The 26603-nt window shown below is 41.2% G+C and overlaps 2 protein-coding genes and 1 long non-coding RNA gene across 6 annotated transcripts; 2 read left to right on the top strand and 1 right to left on the bottom strand.

Moving 5' to 3' along the window:
- Positions 1 to 5484: 5484 nt before the first annotated feature.
- Positions 5485 to 21487, bottom strand: LOC119630444 (uncharacterized). Of its 4 annotated transcripts, none has more exons than XR_009976539.1 (8): positions 18141 to 21486; positions 17523 to 17649; positions 17109 to 17148; positions 16344 to 16425; positions 15515 to 15677; positions 14880 to 14940; positions 7858 to 8104; positions 5485 to 7369 (listed from the first exon to the last, which is right to left on the bottom strand). It is a non-coding gene; the product is annotated as an uncharacterized LOC119630444 (long non-coding RNA). The 4 variants fall into 4 exon arrangements; XR_009976538.1 differs by having other exon boundaries at positions 5485 to 5899; positions 6870 to 7369; positions 17523 to 21464; XR_009976540.1 differs by having other exon boundaries at positions 15583 to 15677; positions 17523 to 21487.
- Positions 9545 to 10236, top strand: LOC134201306 (histone H4). The gene has a single exon (XM_062675823.1). The coding sequence runs from the start codon at positions 9632 to 9634 to the stop codon at positions 9941 to 9943; it is 312 nt and encodes a 103-aa protein (XP_062531807.1). The 5' UTR covers positions 9545 to 9631; the 3' UTR covers positions 9944 to 10236.
- LOC134201305 (histone H1-like) lies at positions 10380 to 12428 on the top strand. The gene has a single exon (XM_062675822.1). It carries the CDS (start codon positions 11355 to 11357, stop codon positions 12195 to 12197), a length of 843 nt encoding a protein of 280 aa, XP_062531806.1. The 5' UTR covers positions 10380 to 11354; the 3' UTR covers positions 12198 to 12428.
- Positions 21488 to 26603: the final 5116 nt, after the last annotated feature.

Below are 26603 nucleotides of genomic sequence, written 5' to 3'. Positions count from 1 at the left end.
TTAGGTCCCAGAGAGGGCGTCCGGGCTGCGTGTTTCACGTAGCCCTGGACCACCTCTCGAAGGACGACCTCGCCCGCTTGTACGCAGTCAACGAACTGCTGTACCTGCCGGGGGTGACGGTCGAGGGATGGCGTCCAATCCGAGGGCCTGCTCAGTGTCATCGCTGCCAGGCCTTCGGACACGCCTCCTACAACTGTCATCGTGCGGTCCGTTGCGTAAGGTGTGCCGGGGAGCACATCGTATCGGACTGCCCGAGGCCGAGGGACGGCCCGTTATCCTGTGCCAACTGCGGGAAGGACCACGCCGCCGTCGACAGACGGTGTGCGGTCTTCCGCAAGAGGGCCAGGATGATGGGAGTAACCGTCCCTCCTCCTGCCCCACAGGCGCCTCGAGCCGGGAGTACAGCTCTTCCGGCTTCAGCACCTGTAGCAAAAGGGAAGGGGAAGGGGAAAGGGAAAACTTCCCAGCCCCCTCCCCCTTCCCACTCCGCTCCGTCTGCGGTGGTGGTGGAGGCATTGCCATCGGCGTCTACGCTGATGGCACAGGCCAACCCGCCACGGCAGTCAAAGAAAGTCCAACCTACTCCTGCTCCCCGTGGTCGCACTTCTGCTGGTGCTCCCACAATATCCCGTCCGACTAGCGGCATTACGACCCTAAACAAAAAAAGGGAAAAAAACAGGAGGAAAAAGCTGAAACGGAAATTAAGGAAAAGAGAGGAACGGGAGAATGCAAACGGAGGCATTCCGGTGCCTACAGTGCAGAGCTCTGCACCACAACCAACTGACCCAGAGAACATGGAGGTCACAGAAAACTCCACTCCGGCCCATACGATACCAAGCCAACCATTGCCTTCGGCCCATTCGGCCGATGCAACCACTACTGCCAACATAAATAATTTGCCCCCCCTCCCCCCCCGCCCACAGCGCGAGCGGCGCAGCGGTCGGCAGGCCTCCCAGCCTGTCGGTTTTGCTGCCTGGTTGCTCACATTGTGGGAGAAATTGTCCGAGGTGATCTCCGGAGTAATCCGCGAGATCGCCTCGGGAGCCAGTCCCTTCGGGGCGCTCCTGTCGGGGTTCTACCGAATGATTGCGCAGTTCAATGGCTAGCCAGGAGCTGCGCATCATTTATTGGAACCCCGACGGGATAAAGTCCCGAAAGAACGACCTGCTTGTTCTCGCCCGGGAGTACAACCCAGAGGTTGTGCTCCTGGGCGAGACCAAGCTTCGTCCTCAGGATGCGTTCAGGATTCCTAACTACTTCATGTACCGACGTGACGAGCTTACCCCTGCCGGGCGGCCGTTCAGGGGCACTGCGGCCCTCGTCAGGCGGGACGTGGTGCATGATCAGTTGGATTTGCTGTCCTTCACATCGACAAGGTCGGTCGGTGTGAGGGTACACACCTCGGGGGGAGATATGCGGATTTATGCCGCGTATAGACCCCCGGGGCCTGAATTTCACCCTGAGGACATAAGACGGGCCCTGAATCACGACAGCCGCCCAGCTCTGCTGGTCGGGGACCTCAACGCGAAGCACGTCGCGTGGGGCTCCCGACTTAACTCAGCAGTGGGCAGGCGGCTGCTAGAAGATGCCGATAGGGGCGACTACTCTGTGGTCGGCCCCGACGAACCCACACACATCCCGACCACCGCGCGATATCAGCCCGATGTGCTGGATGTGTGTGTGCACAAGGGGCTACGGTGCCCCGTAACGATCGAGGCACTGTACGACCTGGGTACCCCACATCTCCCTATCCTGGTGACACTGGGAATGGGGCTCACCCGGGTTGCGACCTCGCCCCTACGACCGAAGGTCGACTGGGAGCTCTTTAAGAGACGACTAGTCGACCTTCCCGTGGTTCAGGACCCCAACACCCCTGATGGGGTCGACGATGCGGCAATCCGCCTTGTTGACTCCATCAGGGGAGCGATCGACCAGGCGACGACTCTTGTGCCCAGCGGCGGGCCCAGAGGTATACTCCCGGCCCATCTGAAGGCGATTATTCGCCGGAAGAGGGGCTTGAGGAGGCTCTGGGCGACAACTCGTTGTCCCAGGATAAAGCGCGAGCTTAATGAGCTGGAAGCGGAGCTGGCGACAAAGATTAGCACCTTCCGGGGCTATGCCTGGCAGGAGAGGATCGAGGAGGCCCGCGAGGACCCCTCCTCAGTATCCCTCCACCGGCTTTGTCGCCAGCTCTCAAATCGGCCTGCCCCGACCTGTCCACTCGTGGACGAGAGGGGCAACCGATGCTTCTCGGCTCAGGCCCGCGCCGATATCCTGGCCGAAATGCTGGAGCGGCAGTTCGCTCCAAATGACTCTGCACCCTCAGAGGCCGCATTCCACCAATCGGTGGAAGAGAGCGTAGCAAGCCTACTCTCCTCCCCGGTGCCACCGTTGGGAGATGGTGATCTCATCACTCCCAGCGAATTGCGCCTCATCATCAAGCGGATGAAGAGGCGCAAGGCGCCGGGCGAGGACGGTATTCCCTCCCTCGCTTTTTTCCACTTCCCTGAGACGGTCGTGTCATATATGACACGGCTGTTCAACTCCATTCTGTCCACAGGACACTTCCCGGGAATTTGGAAATTGGGCAAGGTTATCGCCTTGCCCAAACCCGGCAAGGACAGGAGAAATCCCTCCAGTTACCGTCCGATCACGCTGCTGTCGCACGTGGGCAAGTTGTTCGAGCGGCTGCTGCTGAGAAGGATGTCGCCGCACATCCTTCTCAGACCCGAGCAATTCGGGTTTCGTAGCGGTCACTCGACAACGCTGCAATTGGTCCGCGTCATGCATCACTTGGCGGATCGGACCAACGCGCGCCAGTACACGGCCGCAGTCTTTCTCGACATCGAGAAGGCCTTCGACCGTGTCTGGCATGCGGGACTGATCCACAAGCTGTTGCAGAACACGGACCTCCAGCACGCCTACGTGCGACTGCTGGGGTCGTACCTGGAGGGAAGATCCTTCCTTGTCGCGGTCGAGGGCGCCAAGTCGTCGGTGCGCCCAGTCACGGCCGGAGTTCCGCAGGGGAGCGTCCTGGCACCATTCCTCTACGCTCTCTACACCAACGACATTCCCACGCTCGAGGGCAACCTCGAAGCGTGGGAAGCCGACGTGAAGTTGGCGCTGTTTGCCGACGACAGCGCCTACTTCGCGTCATCCAACTTCCCCTCTGCGGCCATTTCGAGGATGCAGAGGTTATTGGACTTACTGCCCCAGTGGCTGGACCGATGGAGGGTCGCGGTCAACGTGGGGAAGACCGCGGCTATTCTCTTCGGTCCGGTCCGCACAAGAGTCGTCCCGGGACAGCTCAGTCTCCGTGGCGCTAATGTCGAGTTTAGATCCAGCGTCCGGTACTTGGGGGTCGATATCGACCGGAGTTTGAGGATGACCGCCCACGCCAATTTGGCGTTGGCGGCCGCTCGCTACGCGAGATTCCTACTCCGGCCGGTGTTGGCCTCCAGGTTGCCGGTCAGGACTAAGCTCGGCATTTATAAGACGTATGTCCGTTCCCGTATCACGTACGCAGCTGCGGCCTGGTATCACCTCATCCCGCAGGCCATGCGGGTGAAGTTACAGGCCCAGCAGAATCTGGCTCTTCGCACGATAGTCGGAGCAGGGCGTTACGTCAGTAATGCCGTAATCGCCCGGGATCTGGATGTGGAGTCGCTCGAGGAGTTCATCCGGAGGCTAGCTCGTAATCTTTACGAGCGGGCTGACGGTGGACCCCACGAGCATCTCCACAATTTAGCTCCCTTGCACGCTAGACCACCTGATGGTCTGGCGCTACCAAGGGAGCTACTGGAACCCCCGGCTATGGTAAGATAGTCGGCTTAATCGGAGTGATATGGGAGTGCTCATAATGAGTGCCCCCATGGGACTGAGCTGTCCACACTCGTCACTTCCCCCCACATTGTTGGGGTGCCCCCCTATGGGGACCCATTTTCCACCCCCGAGGGTGGACCACTCCCCCGTTTGGGGAGTGTTTTAAGTCGGCCCCTCCCCGTGACGGACTTCCCCTTCTGGGGAGCCCGGAGCGGGTGAGCGCCAAACTAGTGCCGCGGCTCCCCCTCTGATTTGTAGAGGCGGGGCCGCGGCATGGGGCCGGTGGCGGGCCCCTCGTAGCCGCTGACTGTTGTCCCCGTGTAAATAGTAGTGTAGTTTAGTTTGTAGTTAGCTTGTAGTTAGTTAGTAAGGGAAAAAAAAAAAAAAAAAAAAAAAAAAAAAAATTGGAGGACAACACGACGCCGGAGGATCCTGCTGCCGGGCGTCATCCCTGGAGCCATTCAAGCCCATCGTATTATGTATAAGTATATATGTTTTGTCGATGTAGTGCAGCCGTGCACGCTGCGAACAGCGTACCTTCCCCAAGTCCTCCCCGCATCTAATTCACCCCTGCCCTATGTGGCAGGGAGCTCCGTCCCGGGTAGTGGGGTTTGCCCCGAGGCCCGTTCCGTGCCCCCGAAAGGGGGTACGACGACCCTTCTTGCTTGCTTCTGACTCGTGAGGCGAGTAAGTGGTCTAGATAATTTAGAAAAATCACATATAAACCTTCTGTACCATCCAGCCATTCCTATTAATCTTTTCAAGTCCTTCACATCTTTTGGAACAGGATAATTTAATATTTTATCAATTTTACCGGGATCCGTATGCAAACCATGTTTATCCACAACATAACCTAAGTATTTTAATTCATTTCGGAAAAAGTTAGATTTTTCCATATTTATAGTTAATTTAGCGAATTTAAGTTTATTGAACACCCTATTTAATAAAGATATATGCTCTTCAAACGAGGAAGAAATACAAATTATATCGTCTTGGTAACAGAAAATTTTATTATTAAATTCTGGTCCAAATAATTTATCCATCAGCCTTTGCATAGTTGCCGAAGCTCCTACTAAACCAAAGCACATGACGTTAATTTGAAATAAGCCTCTTTTAGGTACCGTGAAAGCCGTTTTTTCAGCTGACGACTTACCATCAAAAGGAATCTGCCAGTAGGCGGAGCTAAGGTCAATTGAAGATAGATATTTCGCGTCTCTAAGGTTGTCTAAAATTTGACTGATGTAAGGTAAAGGATAAGCATCGGGTTTAGTGACTTCATTTAATTTCCTACTATCAAGACATAGTCTCGTGGAACCATTTGACTTTTCTATCATCACCACAGGAGAATTCCATGGTGACTGCGATGGAGAAACAACATTTAGCTTCAACATTTTATCCAACTCATCTTAATAGGTTGATGTTCACCTGTATCTATGGTATGTTTTGCTAAATGTGTTCGGCCTAAACCAACTACTTCAGTATTAATTGAGTTGAATTTAGTTTTTATGTTTTCCACAATTCTGCGCTGATTAGAATTTAAAGAATCTAAGTCGATCAATCCGTTATTTAACTGACGCCTATAATTTGATTTTTATTCATTTTATTATTATTATATAATTTATTAAAGTTTATTCTAAAATATTTAATGAAGTCAAATTCAAATTCAAATTCAAAATCATTTATTTCAACTTGGATGTCATCAAAAACACACTTGTTGAATATCAAAATGTAAAAGAAAATGTTAACTCTACCACCGGTTCCAAAAAAAGCCACAGTCCTGAGAAGAACCGGCGAAACAAACTCAGCGGGCTTTTTTTTTTTTAAACAAGAAAACATATTTACAGTATACGAAAAAACAATTAAAAAAAATACAATTCAAATAAATAATAATAATAATGAAAAATGAAAAGGCCAGGAGCGAACGCCTCATTCCCATGTAGTGCCATTTAGTAAAAAATCCTTAACTTTATAATATGCCTTGTTGCACAAACGTTCCTCGACAGTTTTCTTAAATCTATGAACAGGTAGTAGTTGAACGTTTTGTGGGATCTTGTTGAAAAGTTGTACACCCAGCCCCCTGAAAGAGTTGCTTATTTTCTTAATTCGAGCCGCCGGCAACGCAAGCCTATGTTTGTTCCTAGTGTTCACATTATGCAAATCGCAGACTCTTCTAAAATGTTTTTACGCACGTACAATAAATTTTCAAAAATGTATTGGGACGCTAAAGTTAGAATTTTGATTTCCTTAAACTTGTCCCTCAAGGATTCCCTCGGGTGCATATTATAAATAGCACGAATAGCCCTCTTCTGCAGGATGAAAATCGTTTCAACATCGGCAGCATTGCCCCATAGCAAAATGCCATAGGACATAACACTTTGAAAATAACTGAAATAAACTAGACGTGCCGTATCTTCATCAGTATACGTTCGTATTTTTTTTACCGCAAAAGCTGCAGAACTAAGTCTATTCGCTAACTTGCATATGTGAAGACCCCACTGCAGCCTGGAATCAACTGTTATACCAAGAAAAACTGTCGAATCAACAAGCTCCAGTGTCTCTCCACTTACAATGATATTAGTGTCTACTTGTCTAACATTAGGTGTGGTAAATTTTATACATTTTGTTTTTTTGTTATTTAATAACAGATTATTAACACTAAACCAATTTACCACGCGCGAGATAGCATCATTCACATCGTCATAATCTTCCAATTGTCGTTTAATTTTAAACAATAAGGATGTATCATCAGCGAATAATACGACCTCGTGACGGGTTTCAATAAACTTTGGTAAATCATTGATATACACAAGAAATAAGAAGGGACCCAATATGGAACCCTGAGGAACACCCATATTAAGTAAGACACCGGAAGATCTCTTTCCTTTAACGTCTACCTTTGGATTCTTCCGGATAAATAAGATTTAATAAGTAATTATCCTTCCTGCATACATATTTATTGTATTTTTTTTTTATACTCTAACAAGGGGTGATATTACATTTGCAATTTCTGGCAGTTTGTTGAAAAATATATTGCTTGCTTGACTTACATATATATCGAAATCATCAGCCAATTGAGAGAATGTTCTATTTAATTTTATTCTCATCAAACATAATATAATATTTTGTTCAGAAACATTTGTATGTTTCTCAATCAAGCCTATTATGAAATATAATTCTTGTGGAAGACCAATATATAAACGTGGTTTATTTTTCACTTTAGATAAAGTTGTTAACACATTCATTTTTTCAACTTTTTTAGTCTTCTTGAGAGCTATAGTCTGAAGTGCACAAGTCTTTGATGGAGTGGAGATATAGAGAGATAACTCATAGTCAACAGTTGATCCTTCTGTTGCTGGTGCATTTGACTCATCACTGTCAAATTTGTCCTCAGGAACAACAGTTTTATTTTTGCTGGTTCTGATTGTTTACTTGTACTTGCTTCAGATATATTAAGGGGTGATGTGGCAATACACACTTGCCTTTGTGTTCCTGTGCTGGAGCTAGTTGGATAGCTTTGTCATTACTACACCTATTTTCAAGTGGACATCTGGAAATATGAAATAATGTTAGCAATTTCTAGATACCCAACAAACTTATAGTTTGTAAATATATAGGATTATATGTGTACTGTAGTAGTAGTAGTATGTAACTTCCTAGTCATCATCATCAGCCCATATAATATATTCCCTTGCTGGACACTGGGCTCCACTACCATTGAGAGGGTTTTTAGGCCTTAGTCCACCACGCTTGCCTAGTGCTGGTTGGTGGATTACACACCTAAGAAAATCCTAAGAACATTTAGGTGTGCAGGTTTCATCACAATGTTTTCCTTCACTGTTAAAGTAAGTAAGTGATATTACACTGTGATAAATTTTCATTATCACAAACTTCCTAGTACCTTATGTAATAGGAACTGAGGTCCACTTGCCCATTTTAGCTACTTCCACTAACTAACAAACTATTATCCTTTTTTCTGATATTGTTATTTGATTATAAGATCTGTGAGTGTTACTAATTAGTGACAGTTACACCTACCTTGACTACAAGATGGCAAAGGTATGATAATATAACACATCTCATTTTTAGTCGTCTCTTCAATCTCCTTGACAATAGTGAGTCTTTTTCGTTTCACAAATGCAGGCCGGGGTTCACTTTGAGTGAATTTTCGTTTTCTATCTGCCCGACAATCGAATTTGGATGGTAAACAGTTTGGTTTCATTCAAATTCATTTGATGGAGCCCATTATCTTGTATTGCATATAATTCTCCATGTCGTTTTCCAGCTAAAACATGAAATAATTTTCCAACACTTTCAATACATAACCTATAAAAAAAAATTTAAACGTTATTTTACTAATGTTAGGAATATAATTTCGACTGTGTAAAAAAGTTATTATAATGTATACCTACATTGTGGTTGCGCGCACAGGCGCAGCGTATAAATATAGGTCCGAACGTAATTTTCGGAGCTCATCATACGAGACTACTTGTCGAACCGTTCGTTCCGATATCGAGTCGAGGGAACGCGTTCCCGGCCCCGTCACGTCACAGCCGGAGTCCCGCAAGGCTCCGCCCTCTCCCCGTTACTATTCAGTTTGTATATCAACGATATACCCCGGTCTCCGGAGACCCATCTGGCGCTCTTCGCCGATGACACCGCCATCTACTACTCGTGTAGGAAGAAGGCGTTGCTTCATCGACGACTTCAGACCGCAGCTACCACCATGGGACAGTGGTTCCGGAAGTGGCGCATCGACATTAACCCCACGAAAAGCACAGCGGTGCTCTTCAAAAGGGGTCGCCCTCCGAACACCACGCTGAGCATCCCTCTCCCGACTAGGCGCGTCAATAACCCCGCCCCCGCCGTTCGCCCAATCACGATGTTCGACCAGCCCATACCGTGGGCCCCGAAGGTCAAATATTTAGGCGTCACCCTCGACAGTAGGATGACATTCCGCCCCCACATCAAGACGGTACGCGACCGTGCCGCCTTCATTCTAGGACGTCTCTACCCGATGATATGTAGGCGAAGTAAAATGTCCCTTAGAAATAAGGTGACACTCTACAAAACTTGCATACGCCCCGTCATGACCTATGCAAGTGTAGTGTTCGCTCACGCGGCCCGCATACACTTAAAATCCTTTCAAATTATTCAATCCCGTTTTTGCAGGATAGCCGTCGGAGCCCCGTGGTTCGTCAGGAACGTCGACCTCCATGACGACCTGGACTTAGAGTCCATCAGTAAGTATCTTCAGTCGGCGTCCATGCGCCACTTCGATAAAGCGGCACGACACGAGAACCCTCTCATCGTGGCCGCCGGTAACTACATTCCCGATCCTGCGGACAGAATGGAAAGCAGTCGACGTCGCCCTAAACACGTCATCTCGGATCCTCCTGATCCACTAACGGTGCTTTTAGGTACTTCAAGCACCGGTCACCGTTCTCGTCGAACCCGTCGCTTGCGACGAAGGGCTCGACGAGTAAATTAACTCTCAGACACAGCCCACTGAGTTTCTCGCCGGATCTTCTCAGTGGGTCGCGTTTCCGATCCGGTGGTAGATTCTGCGAAGCACGACTCTTGCTAGGGTTCGTGTTAGCAACATCGTCAGGTTTGAGCCCCGTGAGCTCACCTACTAAAGTTAAGGCTACGCTGAAATAGCCGCTAGGGCTATCAGCTTAGGTAGGAAAAAAAAAAAAAAAAAAAAAAAAAAAAAAAAAAATTTTCGGAGGCTCATTCGTCGTTCGTCGCGCAACGCGTTAAAGTCTGCTGCTACTACTAATACAAAACACAAACCGAGAAGTTCGTCAAGATGACCGGTCGCGGTAAAGGAGGCAAAGGTCTTGGAAAGGGGGGCGCTAAACGTCACAGGAAGGTGTTGCGTGATAACATCCAGGGCATCACGAAACCGGCTATCCGTCGTTTGGCTCGCAGAGGTGGAGTGAAACGTATCTCCGGTCTTATATACGAAGAGACCCGCGGCGTTCTCAAAGTGTTCCTCGAAAACGTGATCCGCGACGCTGTCACATACACCGAACACGCCAAGAGGAAGACCGTCACCGCTATGGATGTTGTGTACGCTCTGAAACGCCAAGGTCGCACCCTGTACGGTTTCGGCGGTTAAAGAAGTTTCATCGACGATTTTTTATTTTTATTTTTTGTCTCGAGAACGATTCAATTTCTTTTTTAATTACACGGACAACCGAGCAATGACTGACAACTGACAACAGCGGTGACAGCAAGCAAGCAAGCAAGCAAGCAACACACGACGTGGACCATCTAGAAACATGTTTCAAGAACTTTTTGCTGTCGTTGATGTTGTAAATCAATCGCAAGTGACGTTGGTTCGTTTAATTATTATTAAATTTTTCGTTCTCGAATACAAACAAACAAACAAAGGCCCTTTTCAGGGCCGCATTTTTATCTATTATGAGAAAACTTGCCTTTTTTTTTTTCCCGATTCATTAGGTTAATTTTATTATTAAAATAAAAAAAAAATATATATATTCTTTTTACTTTATTTATTCTTTTACTTGACTATATTAGTTTCAAACAGAAGAAAACTCACATGGATGCAATTAGTACAGGTACGTGTCCGACCTAATAGTACAAATCATTATTTATTATTTTATATTATTATAGTAAGATATATAACTAGTTTTAATTTAAAACTTTAGTATAGTGCAGTCGTCGCGTGCAAAAATTTTCGTTTATTTCTAGTCCTTTTAGCACCACGTAAAAGCGTATTTAAGACAGTATAGGTATGTACAACATTTTTATTATTATCATTATAATTGTTGATTTATATTGATAGCGTGAAATCTCATTGTACATAGGTACTTAATATATATATATTTAAAAAAAAAATGTTAAAAGAAAAAGAAAAAAAAAAAAAACTTTACAAGCAACCAGAATAGAACATTCCGCTCGCGCGTTCCGAAACTTGAAAGTTTGAATCTGTTTTACGTACCTCTCGATTGATCATCATTTTAACCTATGAAAACTTTTATATTTCATAAAAAAATAAGTTCAACCTTAAAAGTATACGAAGAGGGTTATATATTATTCATTAAATATATAATTATTATTCGTTTTATATGTAAAATATCATAATAAAGTTAACACTACCTGTGCAATCGACGAGATAGCGTTGTTAAAAGTTTAATATTATTTTATAATACGATCGGATCATAAAGAATCGTACATCAGTAGATTCAAGGATTCGTGTAGTTTAATCTAAATTCGATAGAATAATTACGTGTCTTTAATAATATCGAAAAAAATACAAAAGACGTGAGATGTGTTAGTGAAAAGTTTCAAGAATTGGTACACGAAAACGTATCGCGTTTTTAGTGTTCTCGTTACGGTAACAGATCGGCGCGGGTTCAAAACTAACCGATCGTGGCGACATCTGTAAGGTGTAAACATTTTCATTTTTCCGATTCATTATTCTGCCTGTGCTTAATAATAATATTGGAATCTCTTGTGTTTTTGTGTGTGCGTGTACAACAACAATAATAATATAATCATCAACGATGGCAGATACCGCTGTTGCGACTGAAACTCCAGCTCCGGCTACACCCGTCAAAAAACCAAAAACATCCGCGAGTGGTGGTGCTTCCGCGGGCGCTAAGAAACCTAAAGCCAAACCGAGCCATCCGAAGACGTCGGAAATGGTGAACAGCGCTATTGCCGAACTCAAGGAGCGCAGCGGCTCATCTTTACAAGCAATCAAGAAATACATAGCGGCCCAGTACAAGGTGGATGCTGAAAAATTAGCACCGTTCATAAGAAAGTATCTGAAGAACGCCGTCGAATCCGGTACTCTAATACAGACTAAAGGCAAGGGAGCTTCCGGATCTTTTAAACTGGAATCGAAGACCTCCGCTTCGAAGAAACCCGGTTCCGGATCTGGTGGTGCGTCCGGTGGCAGTTCCGTAAGGGCAGCAAAGGGCAACGCTTCGTCCGCTTCCGCTTCGGCAGCGTCTAAAGGCGGCAGCAGCAACAAGAAGGGAGGGGCCGGCGCCGGTGGTGCCGCTTCGACTTCTTCGGGGGCGGCTGCCGGCAGGGCCGGAAAGAAAGCGGCTGCAGCGTCAGCTTCATCGCCGTCGAAAGGTAAATCTTCGGTTGCCGCAACCGCCGCAGTTTCGGTAAAGGAGAAAAGAGCTGCCGCCGCCGCGAAAAAGAAGCCCGCCGCCGCTGCTAGGAAGTCTGGAGCGAGCGCTAAAGCTGCGGCCGCCAAGAGCGCGCCGAAAGCTAAGAAAACAGCTAAACCACCAACAAAGAAACCGAAAGCGCCTAAACCGAAAAAGGCCACCGCCTCGACGCCTAAAACGAAACCTTCGGCCAAAAAAGCGTCCGCCGCTTCGAAGAAGTGATTCATTGGGTACAACAGCAGCAGCACACAATGATTTAAAAATACATACAAATATATTAAAACGAACCAACCATGTGTGTGTGTGCCAGTCACCTAATCATCATCATCTTATAATAAATAATGTATGTTTGTGTCTAACTCGATCGACGTTCGACGACGACGACGACGATGAAGACGCGAAGATTACACACGGCACGCATCGATATACAACAGCCCTTTTCAGGGCTAACAATTATTTCAATCAATTACTATATTACACCTAATAAATAAATAAATAAATAAATAAATAAATAAATAAATAAATAAATAAATAAATAAATAAATAAATAGATATATATCATATACTACGTAGAGGGTAATTCTATTCGATTATACATAATAGTACCTATATATTATTATTATTTTTTCGTTAATTTGTTTCATTATTCATTATTTTTAGTATTGCTTTAACGCACACACACACAATTTCACACGTGCTTTCTATTCATACAAATTATTTGTTCTTCATACTATTCTATTCTATTTTCTATTCGTTTCGTTTCGTTTCGTTTCATACTGCTACTATGATGATTATTATTATTAATATTATGCTTGTCTTCTTGTTTCTTTCTTATTTGTTTGCTATTAATTACACCGATTACCGGCCGCCGGACCCCGCCCGACTGCCCGACTCCCGACTCCGACTCCGACGTTTAGATAATTAAAGGTATTTACGGGAGGCTTACTTTTATAGCCTTGATAGGATCCGTCATTCTGACCAATCAACGTGCAGCGCTTATCGCGTGATAATGCTCCGATTCGATTGGTCCGCATTATGAGTACAGTTTCTCGGTATAGTGTTTTAACAATAAACAATAGTCATTTAGTGCATAGTATTGTTGTTTTTTTCCTTTATAATGCCGTAATTTCACTAAATTAATATGTCTCGGTTAATCGAAAATAATCCCGTGTATCCGATCCGTCTTAAATTTTTTTTGTTGTTGTAAAACATTGTTTTAGATGCTAATGCTAAATTAACGAGAATAATACGTGAGTTGCGTTAATTACGTAAATATATATTTATATAATTCGATTAGAAGCATTTATTAACAGGAAATCATCAAAAGAAAAAAAAACGCGCCAAAATTATCGTCGGAGTAACGACGCGGCCTGTGATTGGTTGAGATTATTATTATTATTATACTCTATATAGTACGCTGTTAATATCGGACGTGATTGGTTTAAGGATTAGTAGAACATCAGGCAAGCCGCCCTGCCGCTGAAGCAGTCTTGCGTATAAAAATTTATTAATGACCAAAATTTATTAAATGCGAAGAAAATATCATAATAAAAGGGGAGCCCCTGGACTTTAAGTATTAAAAAAAAAAAAACTAAACTCGCTCCGTGGGATGAACGTGGAAGATTATAGTAAATCGACTTGTTTATAAGATTATATTGTCAAATGCCGCAGCCATCGACAATGTTAAAGCCGCCCCCCACCTTGAGGGATGCGAATTCTTAGTCTCGGTTCTATAGTACACAGGCTTGGCCACCTTTCGAAAACCCTACCGCCACTCAGATGTCCTACCGCCACTCAGATGTCCTACCACCACTCAGATGTCCTACCACCACTCAGATGTCCTACCACCACTCAGATGTCTCAACACTAGTCAAACGACGTAACCACTAATCACAGATACGCGCGTCGGATGCAGTTTTTGCACTTGAATATTCAATTCGACGAAAGCATCTCTTAACACTTGTAAATCTATACTAATATATAAATCTAGTGTTTTTTATGGATGGTCCGTTATAACTACTGAACCATGCATCCGATTGACTTGAAACTTGGTATCCATATAGAAATTACATGTACTTAATGGATAAGCTAATACAGTCAAAACCGTTTACTGCGACGTCGTTTAATACAACATGCCGGTTATAATAACCAAGAACAAAGGTCCCGGCTGAATGCCATATGACCGCCTTATTAAAAATATTGCTTTATACGACATTGCTTATAACGACATACCTCATAAAACGACCACATTTAACTAATATTTCGGAGAATTAGATCTGTTAGAACGACCGGCTAAGCTGTATTGTAAACAATTTGAATAGGTATCCACATTTGTCTTCAATGGCTTTTAAAATCAGGAAAGAAAACAATAGGATTTAGTTTAGTGTAGGGTCTTTTCTAATTCTTAGAAACAAAACACGCGCATGCGGTAGTCAAAGCCCACTTCTTCGTATTTCTTCAGTTAGTTTGTTACTTATCTATACACAAGACGCACCAAAACTTTGTGGAGTTATTCGTGCAACTTTCAAAATCTCGCAAAGATAAAGAAAACAAATTAATATTGAAGAAAAATCGCGTATTATGTAAATATATTTTTCCAATAATTCCCTATCGATTTGTTTGTACTTGCACGATACACATTAAGCATCACCGGTTGTTACGACTATCGGTTTTTACGACTGAATATGAGCAGTCCCTTCGATGTCGTTATAACAGATTTTGACTGTATTTATATGAGTACACCAGTTGCGAGGGCGTTAATGATGAGAATCTTTGTGCCTTTGTAGGCAGACGAGCATACGGCCCCCACCTGATGGTGAGTGGTTACCGTCGCCCATAGACTGACTTCTGCCTACCGCTTAATACTCTCCACAAGGTATAATAGTTATTTATTAATTACTTTACCGTTTATTTTAGATTCCCCTCGGCCTCCGTAGACGCGGCGCTAGAGCTGAGCGAGGTGATTCTGAAATTGAGAACGAATGAACGTTAGTTGAGGTCGCAACATGACACCGCGTTTATTGGTCTTGTTTGTTCGGTTTAATGTTGGCAACACTACTAATAGAAAAGCTTCTTTTTTTTATGAGCACGAGATTGGCAACGTGTACGCTCTATTGTTGTAGCTACAGAAGACGGATTAAAAAAGTGTGTAACGCGTGTCTCTACAAAGTTCGACTTTTATTTTAGAAAGAAAAGCAAAACACAAAATCACAGAACGACAATTAAAGGCTAGCCGCTCATTTTCTATCTTAAAAAGTCTAATGAATGAAATAGGCTAACGCTATAGTTTATATTAAAACCAATTGACACATTGTTGGCAACTCCAACATCTTAGTAAGGAAAATAAAATTATACGACTGGCAACATTGTTGATGTCACTCTGCCCCTTTTTTACTCTTCACCGCAAGCGGACGAGTTTATCATATTAATAATCATATCAAGCGTATAAACATACAAATAAACCGTACTGTAGTACAAAGCACAGGTTTTCTTTATCACAGGCAACCGGCCCATACAGCCCGCACCAAAACGCACATTACCTTGATTCAGGCTGGCGAAGCCGCGGGTAACAGCTCGCTCATATATATGTATAAACAGAATATCTAACATGTTTCTGTTAACATCACGTAATTTCGTTTGTGGAGATTCGTTGCCGGCTCCGTGCAGACGCGACGTACATTGCGGCGTGTGTATGGCACGAATCTGAAATTATAGACAAGACGGCTGAACCAGAAGGAAATATTGCTTGATGATAAACATACAACCCAATTGTATTTAATTAAATAGATAGTAGGTAACGGTCAGAGGAGCCCATAGACATCAGCCAAGTTAATGCCGCTGCCCATCTCGAAACATGAGTTCTAAATCTACAACCGCTGTTCGAGCCCTCAAACCGAAACGCATTACTGCTTCACGGCAGAAATAGGCAGGCTGGTGGTGTGTGGTACCTACCCGTCCAGTTTATGATTACATTAATATCAGATTATCCTGATATAAATAAATTTTGTTCCGAATTAATTGTGTACGAATTGTAAAATCGCCTGATGGAATCATGTTCTAGTTTGATTTGGTTATACGCATTGCTATTATAAAAATGTAAGGCGCTTCTTTTAATGCAATAATGAGCTGCGCTTAACATGTCTGTTGACTGGTCGGAGTTTATTTTCGAGGAAATTTGAAGATAAATTTATTACGATTCAACGAATGAGTACCGCGGTTATATGAATCAAATAATAACTTTATTCTCTTTCAAAGTTTTGAAAGTGACATGTCCTTCTTCAAACGGGACGATCCCAAGAGTGACGGTTACCACTCATCATTGGGTAGGCCGTATGCAAGTCTGTCTTCAAAGGTATAATATTTTTTTACCATTACTTTAAAGTCCAGTATTGCATAATTGCAGCGTACAAGCAGTATTGCAGCGTGAGCATCTTCCTTCTTGATTGCCAAGCTGAAAACAACAAATCAATAATTTGATTATTCTGATTAATTGCCATTTTTAAGTGACCACATCATTAGTCGTAATCTGTCGTCCAGTCTCTTGACCGGCATTTTTAATATATCGCAATCGGTGTGCTTAATGCGAGATTTTTAACTACTCGATAGCGTAAAAAATTCAAATTTGTTGGAACAGCGCCCTCTAGCGGTAAAAATAGGAATTTAATCGAACTACAAACCACAAGTTTCAATTTCGCAACAGCGCCATCTAGTTAAATATAATACAAAACAATAATGGTCCAAACTCGATCTCAAATTAGAGCTATGCTGCATTAAATTGCATAGATGGCACTACGCGTCAGTTTTATGAACACATTTATTTTCAGAGTATTTCGAGTTTAAATGATAATAATAAATAGGTATTTCAAGTTAATACTAATAATGTTAAGAAAACTGCATAAAATATGTTATAATAGCTTGCGGTAGGTAACGGCTTGGCTCTGCCCCTGGCATTGCTGAAGTCCATGGGCGACGGTAACCACTCACCATCAGGTGGGCCTTATGCTCGTCTGTCTACAAGGGCAATAAAATAAAATAAAATACAAAGGTACTTACTTTAATAAACAAGAGTTCCACATGACCACGACTGCTCTGCCAAGAGTAACCGACTATGACGAATTATTTAAATAAACTTACTTGACATTAGGTACTTTTGAGGCTTCCTCCTTTTCAAATTCTGAAATTTAACAATAATAATATTTTAGTCATTCGATTTTACAAACAAGTCGAAACTATTGTTTCGACAACAACAAACGCCAACTCCCAAATTATTTTTTCTATACTACACACGAAAGTACATTCCTATTATTATTTTAATTTCAACAAACTTGATATTATTATTTTACAATCAAAGTTAAGCCAGTTTCGAGTTTGCAAATTGAACCAACAGATGGCGCTGTCTAAAATCACAGCGCGGCTTCGTCTGAACTGACAGTTCCTTAACAAACAAAATATTGACATTTATCGACAGAATCTTTATATGTTCGAACTGGACTATGACTAGAAGCTCAAATGCGAGTTGGACAAAGACAAATGACTAAAAACAGTTACCCAGCACACAGTTCGTTCTTCGTTAATCGAAAGATTTTAATTCCACGGTTTCTTCAATTTTTGTTCGGCGAGACTCTTAACAGCGTTGCTCAATTGGCACGTTCCACACTGTATATGCGATTTTGTACTAAAACGAGACTATAAACATGAATATTTAATATAAAGTTAGCTTACACAATACAATACAAATCATTCACGAGCTTCACTTCGCATAACCTCACGTAGGTACCTACTAGGTACCTTTATACTTACCGCTAATTCACACACAAAAAAACTGGACGGTATTGCTCGTTATCCCTATTAAAACAATCTTAAAATACACCACGTTAGTTTTTTTTTCGTAATTCATTGCTTTTTCGTTGTACTAAATAAAACTTTAAACTAATTTACTTGTTCAAAATGAATTAGTTCCCGTGAACGCCACTATACTTCTTAATTAGCGGTACTGTCGAGATGTGCAAAAGCCGAGCGACTCGAACAAAAAAACATTTTTTTTTTTTTTTATTTCAAATCGACAATTTACTTGAAGCCAATTTATTAGATGCGTTATGACCGATCTAATCCATCTTCAGCCAATCAGTCCGGGAAAAGAAAATCAAGTATAAATCCGAGACTCACCTGGATGACCTTCAGTATTCATACCAAGATATGCCGTGATCTGAAAACTGAGTAAACTGCTCCTTCTTTGTGAGTTGAAGTGATGAATGCCGATTTTCAGGACGATCTTGGTCTTCGATCCGTCAGGAGACATAATCTACACCCAGGTTCATATGGTCATGCCAGAACCAACCACCGTTGACCTCCTAGACACGATCTGACGAATCAACCTGACCCATTCGCAGCGCTTTCAGACGCTACTTGTAGCCAGTACGATTCCGATCCAGTAGTAGATGCACTCGCGAAAATTCCATTGATCCTTGAGAGTTTTCAGTGCAGTACTGCTTCTCTTTCTCCTTAACTGTTCCCATGATACTGCAGAGTGATTTTAACAGTTTCCATCGACTCCTCCCGAAGTATGAGCTGAACATATTCATGTTTTCACGAGCACAATTCTCAGAAATAGAATATATCGCACCGTTAGAACTAAAATGGGTGAACTACAAAATTTTAAGAAAATTAATTTTATAAACGTGTAGGTCTTCATTAAGTCAATTTATAAAATTAAAAATAAAATTTAAATCTAAAAAAGGGCGTATACGTTCAGTCTCTTTTAAACCAAACGCGTACTTTAAACTTTAATGTAGGTATGCGATTTACAGCTTAAAGTATTACAATCGAAACCGAAGAAATTACAATTTTTCAATTACATTTTTGGCGTTTACAAAAAAAAACAAGAATTTTAAACAATGCCACTTCAATTCCAAAAGTGCGACATGTTGAAACAATTTCAATTTAGATTTTGTTTTGTTGTGATGTTGTTTGAAAAATGCCGAAAAAAATTTATCTTCATTAATTGTTTTGTTCTTTTTAAAATGAATGACACGTGTTCGAAACAGCCGCATTTACAATTTAACCAACCAAACAATACATAGGTATTATGTTTGTTTGAGGAATCGTTTGAAAAGTGCCGAAAATATTCGCATGCATTGTTTGTCTCTATTCGGCCTTTTTTGAGTACTCGACACGTGTTTTATAAATAACAACTGTCGAATTTACATTTTGAGCCTAACAATATATTTTATGTAGGTATGTATATTATTGTTTGAAGGCTCCTTTGAAGAGTACCGAAAGAAATCTGCGAAGCGAGATTCGATCCATTAACGGTGCTTTTAGGTATCACAAGCACCGGTCACCGTCCTCGTCGAACCCGTCGCTTACGACGAAGGACTCGACGAGCGAATTAACCCATAGACACAGCCCACTGAGTTTCTCGCCGGATCTTCTCAGTGGGTCGCGTTTTCGATCCGGTGGTAGATTATGCGAAGCACTGCTCTTGCTAGGGTCAGTGTTAGCATCTCTCCGGTTTGAGCCCCGTGAGCTCACCTACAAACGTTAGGGTGAAGCTGAAATAGCCTCTCAAGGCTATCAGCATAGGTAGGATTAAAAAAAAGCGAAGCGAGATGCCAAGTGCAAACGTTCCAGAGACACTAGTTAAAATAGTCAATAAATTATTATTTTTCTGTTTATATTATTAATGTACGATCAAACCGTGGACTGTAAGCAGAAAAAACTGATGAAATATACTGGCATTCAGAGTTACTTGTTCAATAACAAAGACCTTGCTTTTGGCTTTCGCCGAAAAATTCACTCTTTAATTATACTTCCTTTTACTGGTCCAATCTCACAAAATCTTCTTCGCTTTACATAAAATACATAAATTGCATAAAATCGTCCTGATTCTGCAAAACAAGACTCCTCTCAATCCGTGACCGAATCCGCCATCTTGATGTGCGGTCGTCCCGCGTTTTTTTGACAGAGCCGAAGTGAACAGCAGTTCACTATAGTCATGAAACTAATGTTTAAGTCATTTAATAATAATATTTACATAATGGGGACGAGGATTGGCTCTAAATAAATATATTTTAATTACAATTCGATATACTTTGTTATTAATTTTAAGTCTGTTTATAGTACTGCAATTTAAATAAAATTATCCTAACAGTTTCATGACTATACTCTTAGTGTAGAAATAGAATCAGCAACTTATTCCCAATAATGTTTTAGTTTGTTCGTTTAAATCACGTTAATAAATATAATGTTCCTAACACTACGAATAAAGGACTATAAAGAAGAGTTTTTTGGAGAAAAATAGAGGACCATACAAGAAAAGCATTTACAAAGCTAAATTCACAGCTAAATAGTATTAAACTTAATAAAAACTAAGACACGTCCGTACAGGTTGATATCTAATACCTATGGTATAACCGAACTGCGCAATAGTCCGTATTCCGACGCTCCGTTCTTTATATATACACATTATGAGAGAGTCGATCTATCGACGGTTTACGCTCTAACAGTTAATCTTTGCTTCGATTCAAATGATTGACACAGTAGCCGGAGACGTCGTTCTTCTTCTAGTATTTGGTTCCTCTTTTTTATTGCTTACGTGAACGAGTTCACGGCCCTCGTCGCGCTAAGCGGTCGCCGAAACCCATAGACGTGAGCTACATAAATGTGCTACCCATCTCGAGACATGAGATCAAAGTTCTATAGTACAACGGCTGCTCAGTTTCGTGGCAGACACAGGTCGGATGATGGTACTAACCTGTGCGGTCATGCAGGACGCGTCTATTTCATTTCTGTGACTAACCATTACAAACCCGGCCCCAGAGTTGAGCACCGTAGGTTCACAGATATCAAAACTCGTTTAAAAAACAACAACTTTAATAATAAATAGAATTGAGATTTGAAGCGTAAGTTCGAAAAGAGCTCTAGATAGGCGCCAGTAACCACTTAACCTCAGACTGTCCTCATAAACTCAAGACCATCCATCATCCAAACACACTACGATGTTGCCCACTCAAAAAAACAAAAAAAAAACCTGAAGCTACATCATCGCAAAAGGATGCTAACTGAAATAGATCCTTCAGATTTAATCATTGGTTTCTAATATGTCTATGGTCTATGACGTTTTTAAAATGTTTTACGTACGAAAAATTGCCATCAAAATTAAAAACAACGAAATCAAAAAAACGTAAAATTTAACTAAATTCAATTCGTCGTTTGATGGTTAACAAATACATTATTTTATATTAAAAGTTATTAAGAAAGTTAAAACACTCACCCGAATGTAAATAGATCACCATTTCTAGTTGAAACACATTCAAAACGAGTTTAATAAAAGAATATTATTGTTAATGAATAAATGAAATTGACTCACAGAACTCCGAGCCGTGACTGAAGCACGTGCGGCGCGCGGTCGACAACACAGCGACGACCAGCGCGGCGCTCGGTCGGCACACGAGTGTTCAATCATTGAACACTCGTCAATGTTCGACTCGCAACAACAAGTCGCATTCGAAAGATCGCCATCATTCTACTACGCGCGGCAAAAAGCTCACAGAATCTGCTAATAATATTTCATATTACGGAATTGAAAAAATGAAGACGCATTATTATCATGCAGAATTTAAAATAAACTAAGAAAATAGAGCAATACGTAAATTAGGTTTTAGGAATTCTTAATAGCGTAGTAATGTGAATAGGATTTATGCATGTATTTTATAAAAGATGCACTACTACGTAACTAAATGTTTTTTCAATCTTTCAGAATTTCTATAGGAAGTTAATTTAACACATATTCACAAAAAGCGGTATTTACATACAACTATCATTGTGTATTCTTTAAATTAAATGAGAAACTAATTTATATTCGAACTAATTTAAATCCTGAATACATACACCTTTTTAAAAATATGAAATATGATTGTTGTTTTCTTTTAATATGAATTTTTGTTAAATATTTTTGGTGATATTATAAAAAGAAGTGAAGATATAGAGAACCGAATTGGTATGATAGCGCTACATAAACAGATATGAAGCCAAATGTACCTTATAAATGTTCCATCCGCTTCGTGTAATCGAATTTTTGCGTACTGGTTTTTTTTTTTTATAGTTTTAATGATATCTGAAACGTCCTTTGTGGCATAAATATTATCTTGCTTACGTCGTATTGATACTAAACAGACGTATACAAATACAATATAAAAACAAATTATTTTATTTATATTAAATGAACTAAATTCGTACTCAGAACCATTTTGAGATATTTTGACAGGCGTCTTTGCAGTTTGCAGCCTAATGGCGGGAGTTAGCGTCGGTTGTTGCATAACCCGTAATTCGAAAATGTTCAAGCGAGTAAAATCAACACAACTTCTAACGAAAAAATATTTAGTTTTGCTAATTAATCGAACGAACAACTTTTACGGTTAAATTTTCGGTTTATTTACTTGTTTATTTACCATGCTGCTATTGTATGTTTGATTTGAATTTGACCTGAACGCGGTAAAAAAAACAGCGAGCGACCCAAGCCGGTCAGAAGTCACGTGACCCAAGCCGATCACAGGTCACGTGATCATAATTTTGACACGCGTGCCACGAAGTCATTTTTGATATTAAAACATTTAAAACAGTCACTAATTGACCCGTGGTGCTGTCATGATCGGCAATCGAGAAAAATATACTTTTTTATTGGCTCTGGCCCTATTTGTTCTTAGTTTGTTTTTTTTTGAAAACTGGATTATTTGTAAAATTGTTAATAAATTTTGATGCAGAGAAATTCTGTAAAATTGTGTTGTACTTTTTGTTGTAAACACAAAACAAATAATTTTATTTAAAAAATTTTGCCAAATCGGTCTAGCCGTTCTCGAGTTTTAGCGAGACTAACGAACAACAATTCATTTTTATATATATTTAGCATAATGTTTGCTTAATATTTAGATATGTAATCGAGGTGGGTGGCACCATTTACTCGTCATGATAATCGCCTTATCGTTGCCGCCGCTGACTACTCCCCGAATCCTGATCACGCAGGAGCAAGTCACCGTCGTCGCCCTAGACACGTCCTTACGGATCCATCAGATCCAATAACTCTTGCATTAGATACCTTCAGCTCTAACACTAGGAGCATGCTGAGGAACCCCGGTAACCGTACTCGTCGAGCTCGACAAAGAGGTCGACGTGCAGCCTAACCCATGCATCAGCCCGCTGAGTTTCTCGCCGGATCTTCTCAGTGGGTCGCGATTCCGATCCGGTAGTAGATTCATTCGCGAAGCAACTGCTCTTGAGTTGTTAGGTCTTCGGAGGCGCTCGAGCAGTTGTTAGCAAATCCCACCCCTCCTGGCTGAGCCTTTGCTCGCCCAACTGTCCTGGTGAAGCTGGAAAGGCCTCCGGGCCACCAGTAATCTCTCAATCATAAAAAAAAAAAAAAAGCATTTACTTTGTAGATGTCTATGGGCTCCGGTAACCACTTAACACCAGGTGGGCTGTGAGCTTGTCCACCCATCTAAACTATAAAAAAAATTCTAATTTTATAAAGAATAGATAGCATTCTTACTTACTGATTTTATTATTAATTTTAATTTTTGAAATATTATTTGATAATTTTTTTATTTAATTACATATTTTTATATTAGTAATAATCAGTTTAAAAAAACATTACTTGTCTTTTTCAAGTATTTTTCTCTGTCAAAATGCTTTTAAATAATTCTGAAACTATGCAAGTACCTTGTATGCAATATTTCATTCATTGTCTTTATATTGTTAGGGGAATTAAAAAGTAAATTATATATGTACATTTGTAAAATCTATTTGTTTGTATATACATATACTTTACAATAATTCTAAAATTAAAGATAATTCGTTAATTCTATTGCCTATAGCTTCTCACTTCTACTCACCTTTGAAGACTTTGCTTGCATAAGCTTGACTTTGCAGTTCTTTCTGCTATAGCTTCAGATTTAGTACAGTGGCTTCATTTATATCTGAAGATACTTGAGGAATATGTAATGTTGATAGTGATTGTGAAAAATAAACTATTGTGTGGTTATTTATAAATTTGAAAGTTAATATAGTATATTGGTAAATTGGTAACTTGGTGACTTCTATATCATTTGGGTTTGTAGTTCAGAACTAGACTCTTCTAAGTATTCTAATTTTGTTTATTTAATACTAGTTTTTGCCCGCGACTCCGTCCGCGTGGAATAATTACTTTGGAATAATGTTAAATTTTACCCCCCACTTTATTTACGTAGAAAGTGAAAATATTTTTGATTTATAGAATGTTAAGGAGCTATTTAAATCCCTATTTTGAAACATTCTTTATTGGTGCTCCACTTGTATTGGTCTTACCGTTATGTTATATAGCCTATAGCCTTCCTCAATAAATGGGCTATCTAAAACTGAAAGAATTTTTCAAATCGGACCAGTAGTCCCTGAGATTAGCGCGTTTAAACAAACAAACTCTTTAGCTTTATAATATTAGTATAGATTAGTGAGGTCAGTTATTTTATTAGTTTCTTCACCTATTTTCATTGTGATGCTCTAATAACTAAACATTTTTCAATACTGGGTAATCTAAAGCTTATTTTACTTAATGTTTATTTTACTTACTTCAAATATCATCAAATAATAATTGATAATGATAAAAAAATTACAATAGCGCCGCCAACAAGTGAATTAAGATTTTGGACTGTATATATACCTAGTCAGGTCATAAATTCTGTCACATGTTTAATGTAAAATAATTTAAACAAGTTTATTCATTATGTAACCATTCATATACCAAAATGAACTTAACAAAACATAGATTCTTATGACAAAGTTTATTCAAAATGACCTCCGTGATTTTGAATACAGGCCTTCAATCTGCGCGGCCAGTCGTCTATCGCAGCACGAACGAGGTCCATGTCAATATCGGCGGCTACCTTAATCAAGGATGTCTTGAGTGACTCCAAATTGGGATGAGGCTTTGAGCACGCCTTTTCCTCCAAGTGTTGCCATATCTTGTAATCTAACGGATTCAAATCTGGACTGGAGGAGGGCCAATCTTCGTGCCGGATGAAGTCGATTTCACGCGCCGCCAGCCAGTCTTGTGTGCTCTTCGCTCTATGAGCTGGCGCCGAATCTTGTTGGAATACCCAGTGCCTGTTATTGAACATGGTATGAGAAACAGGTACCACAAGGTTCGTCAGGACTGTATTTTGATACACAACTGCATTCGTTTTTACACCTTTCTCACAAAAATGTACCTCTGTTAAGCCCCAATAAGAAACTCCCAACCATACCATGAGCGAGGATGGAAAATGACCTCGTTGGACACGCGGAATACGGTTGCTCGCTTCTTCACTACTGTGTGCCACCTTATCATTTTGTTTGTTGTAGCTCTCTTCTACGGTATAAATTTTTTCATCCGAAAAAAGAATTTCCCGATATTTTTTTCCCGCGTACCGCTTCAACAAAGCGCGGCTTCTCTTCAGCCTCAGGTCCATTAGACGAGCATTCAAACGATGTCCTGTTTTTCTTCGATATGCCCGAAGCCCTAAGTCTTCATTTAACACCCTTTTCACCGTGGTTCTGCTTAACCCCATCTGAAGGGCCAACAGTTTCTGCTTACGTTTGGGATTTCTTTGAATTCGCGCCTTCACAGCCTTTATCACTGCTGGAGTCCTAACAGACCGAGGGCGACCACTTCTTGACCTGTCATCTACACTAGAGTCTTCATTGTATCGTTTGATGGTACGATAAACGAATCTTTTGTTTATATTAAAATTTTTCAGTATGTTAAAAATTTGAATTGGCGCGTAACCGCAACGATGCAACGCAATAACTGCAACACGGTCTTCTTTAAGCGTCCACTCCATATTTAAAAATGAGTAAAATTCTAAAAGTGTACGTTTTTATTTTCATGAACAATTCGAAATTCGAATTCAATAAACTTTTTTGTGGCCAGCATTCTAAAAGAAAAGTTTTTACTGTGTGACAATACTTATGACCTGACTAGGTATTATACCTATGTGTATATATATTATACCTATGTGTAGCGGACGGTTTCTTATTTAGATATTTATACTTTCTTTGGATTTGTTAGGAGGAAGATTTTTACAATAAAATAAAATAAAATTATGATGCAACTTTCATGGCTGACAGTTAATTCCTAATGACTTTAGAAACAAAATTTAAAAATAATAAAAAATAAATGACAGCTGTTGCTTTGCAACAAAACTTTTTACTGCGGTTCCAAACACTATGTCTTGTTTAAGTTCTTCAATAATAATAAAAAATATGTACATTGTTCTTTATTTTAATACTATGTACTTTTCTTTCCTCCTATAATGTACTTTCCAGTGTAGGTACTTTCGGTAGGCAGCGGCTTGGTTCTGCCCCTGGCATTGCTGAAGTCCATGGGCGACGGTAACCACTCACCATCAGGTGGGTAGTCTGCTTAAACCGGCAAAAAAAAGGTGGCAGCCTTAATTGACTAACTTTGCCTTTTTTTTTTTCTAATATATGTTTTAGTCTTTCAGGTCTCTTAGAAATAGATACATTCTCAGTATCTTCGGATTCGTCATTCCGAGAGTCCACCAGACATCCCGGCGCCTTAGTAAGAAGATCGAAGAGAAAAATCTACATACATACATTTCG

The sequence above is a fragment of the Bombyx mori genome, chromosome 24, assembly GCF_030269925.1.
Source record: "Bombyx mori chromosome 24, ASM3026992v2".
NCBI lineage: Eukaryota > Metazoa > Arthropoda > Insecta > Lepidoptera > Bombycidae > Bombyx > Bombyx mori.
Note: the sequence above shows the minus strand (reverse complement) of the source record. Positions and strands in the feature narration are given on the sequence as shown.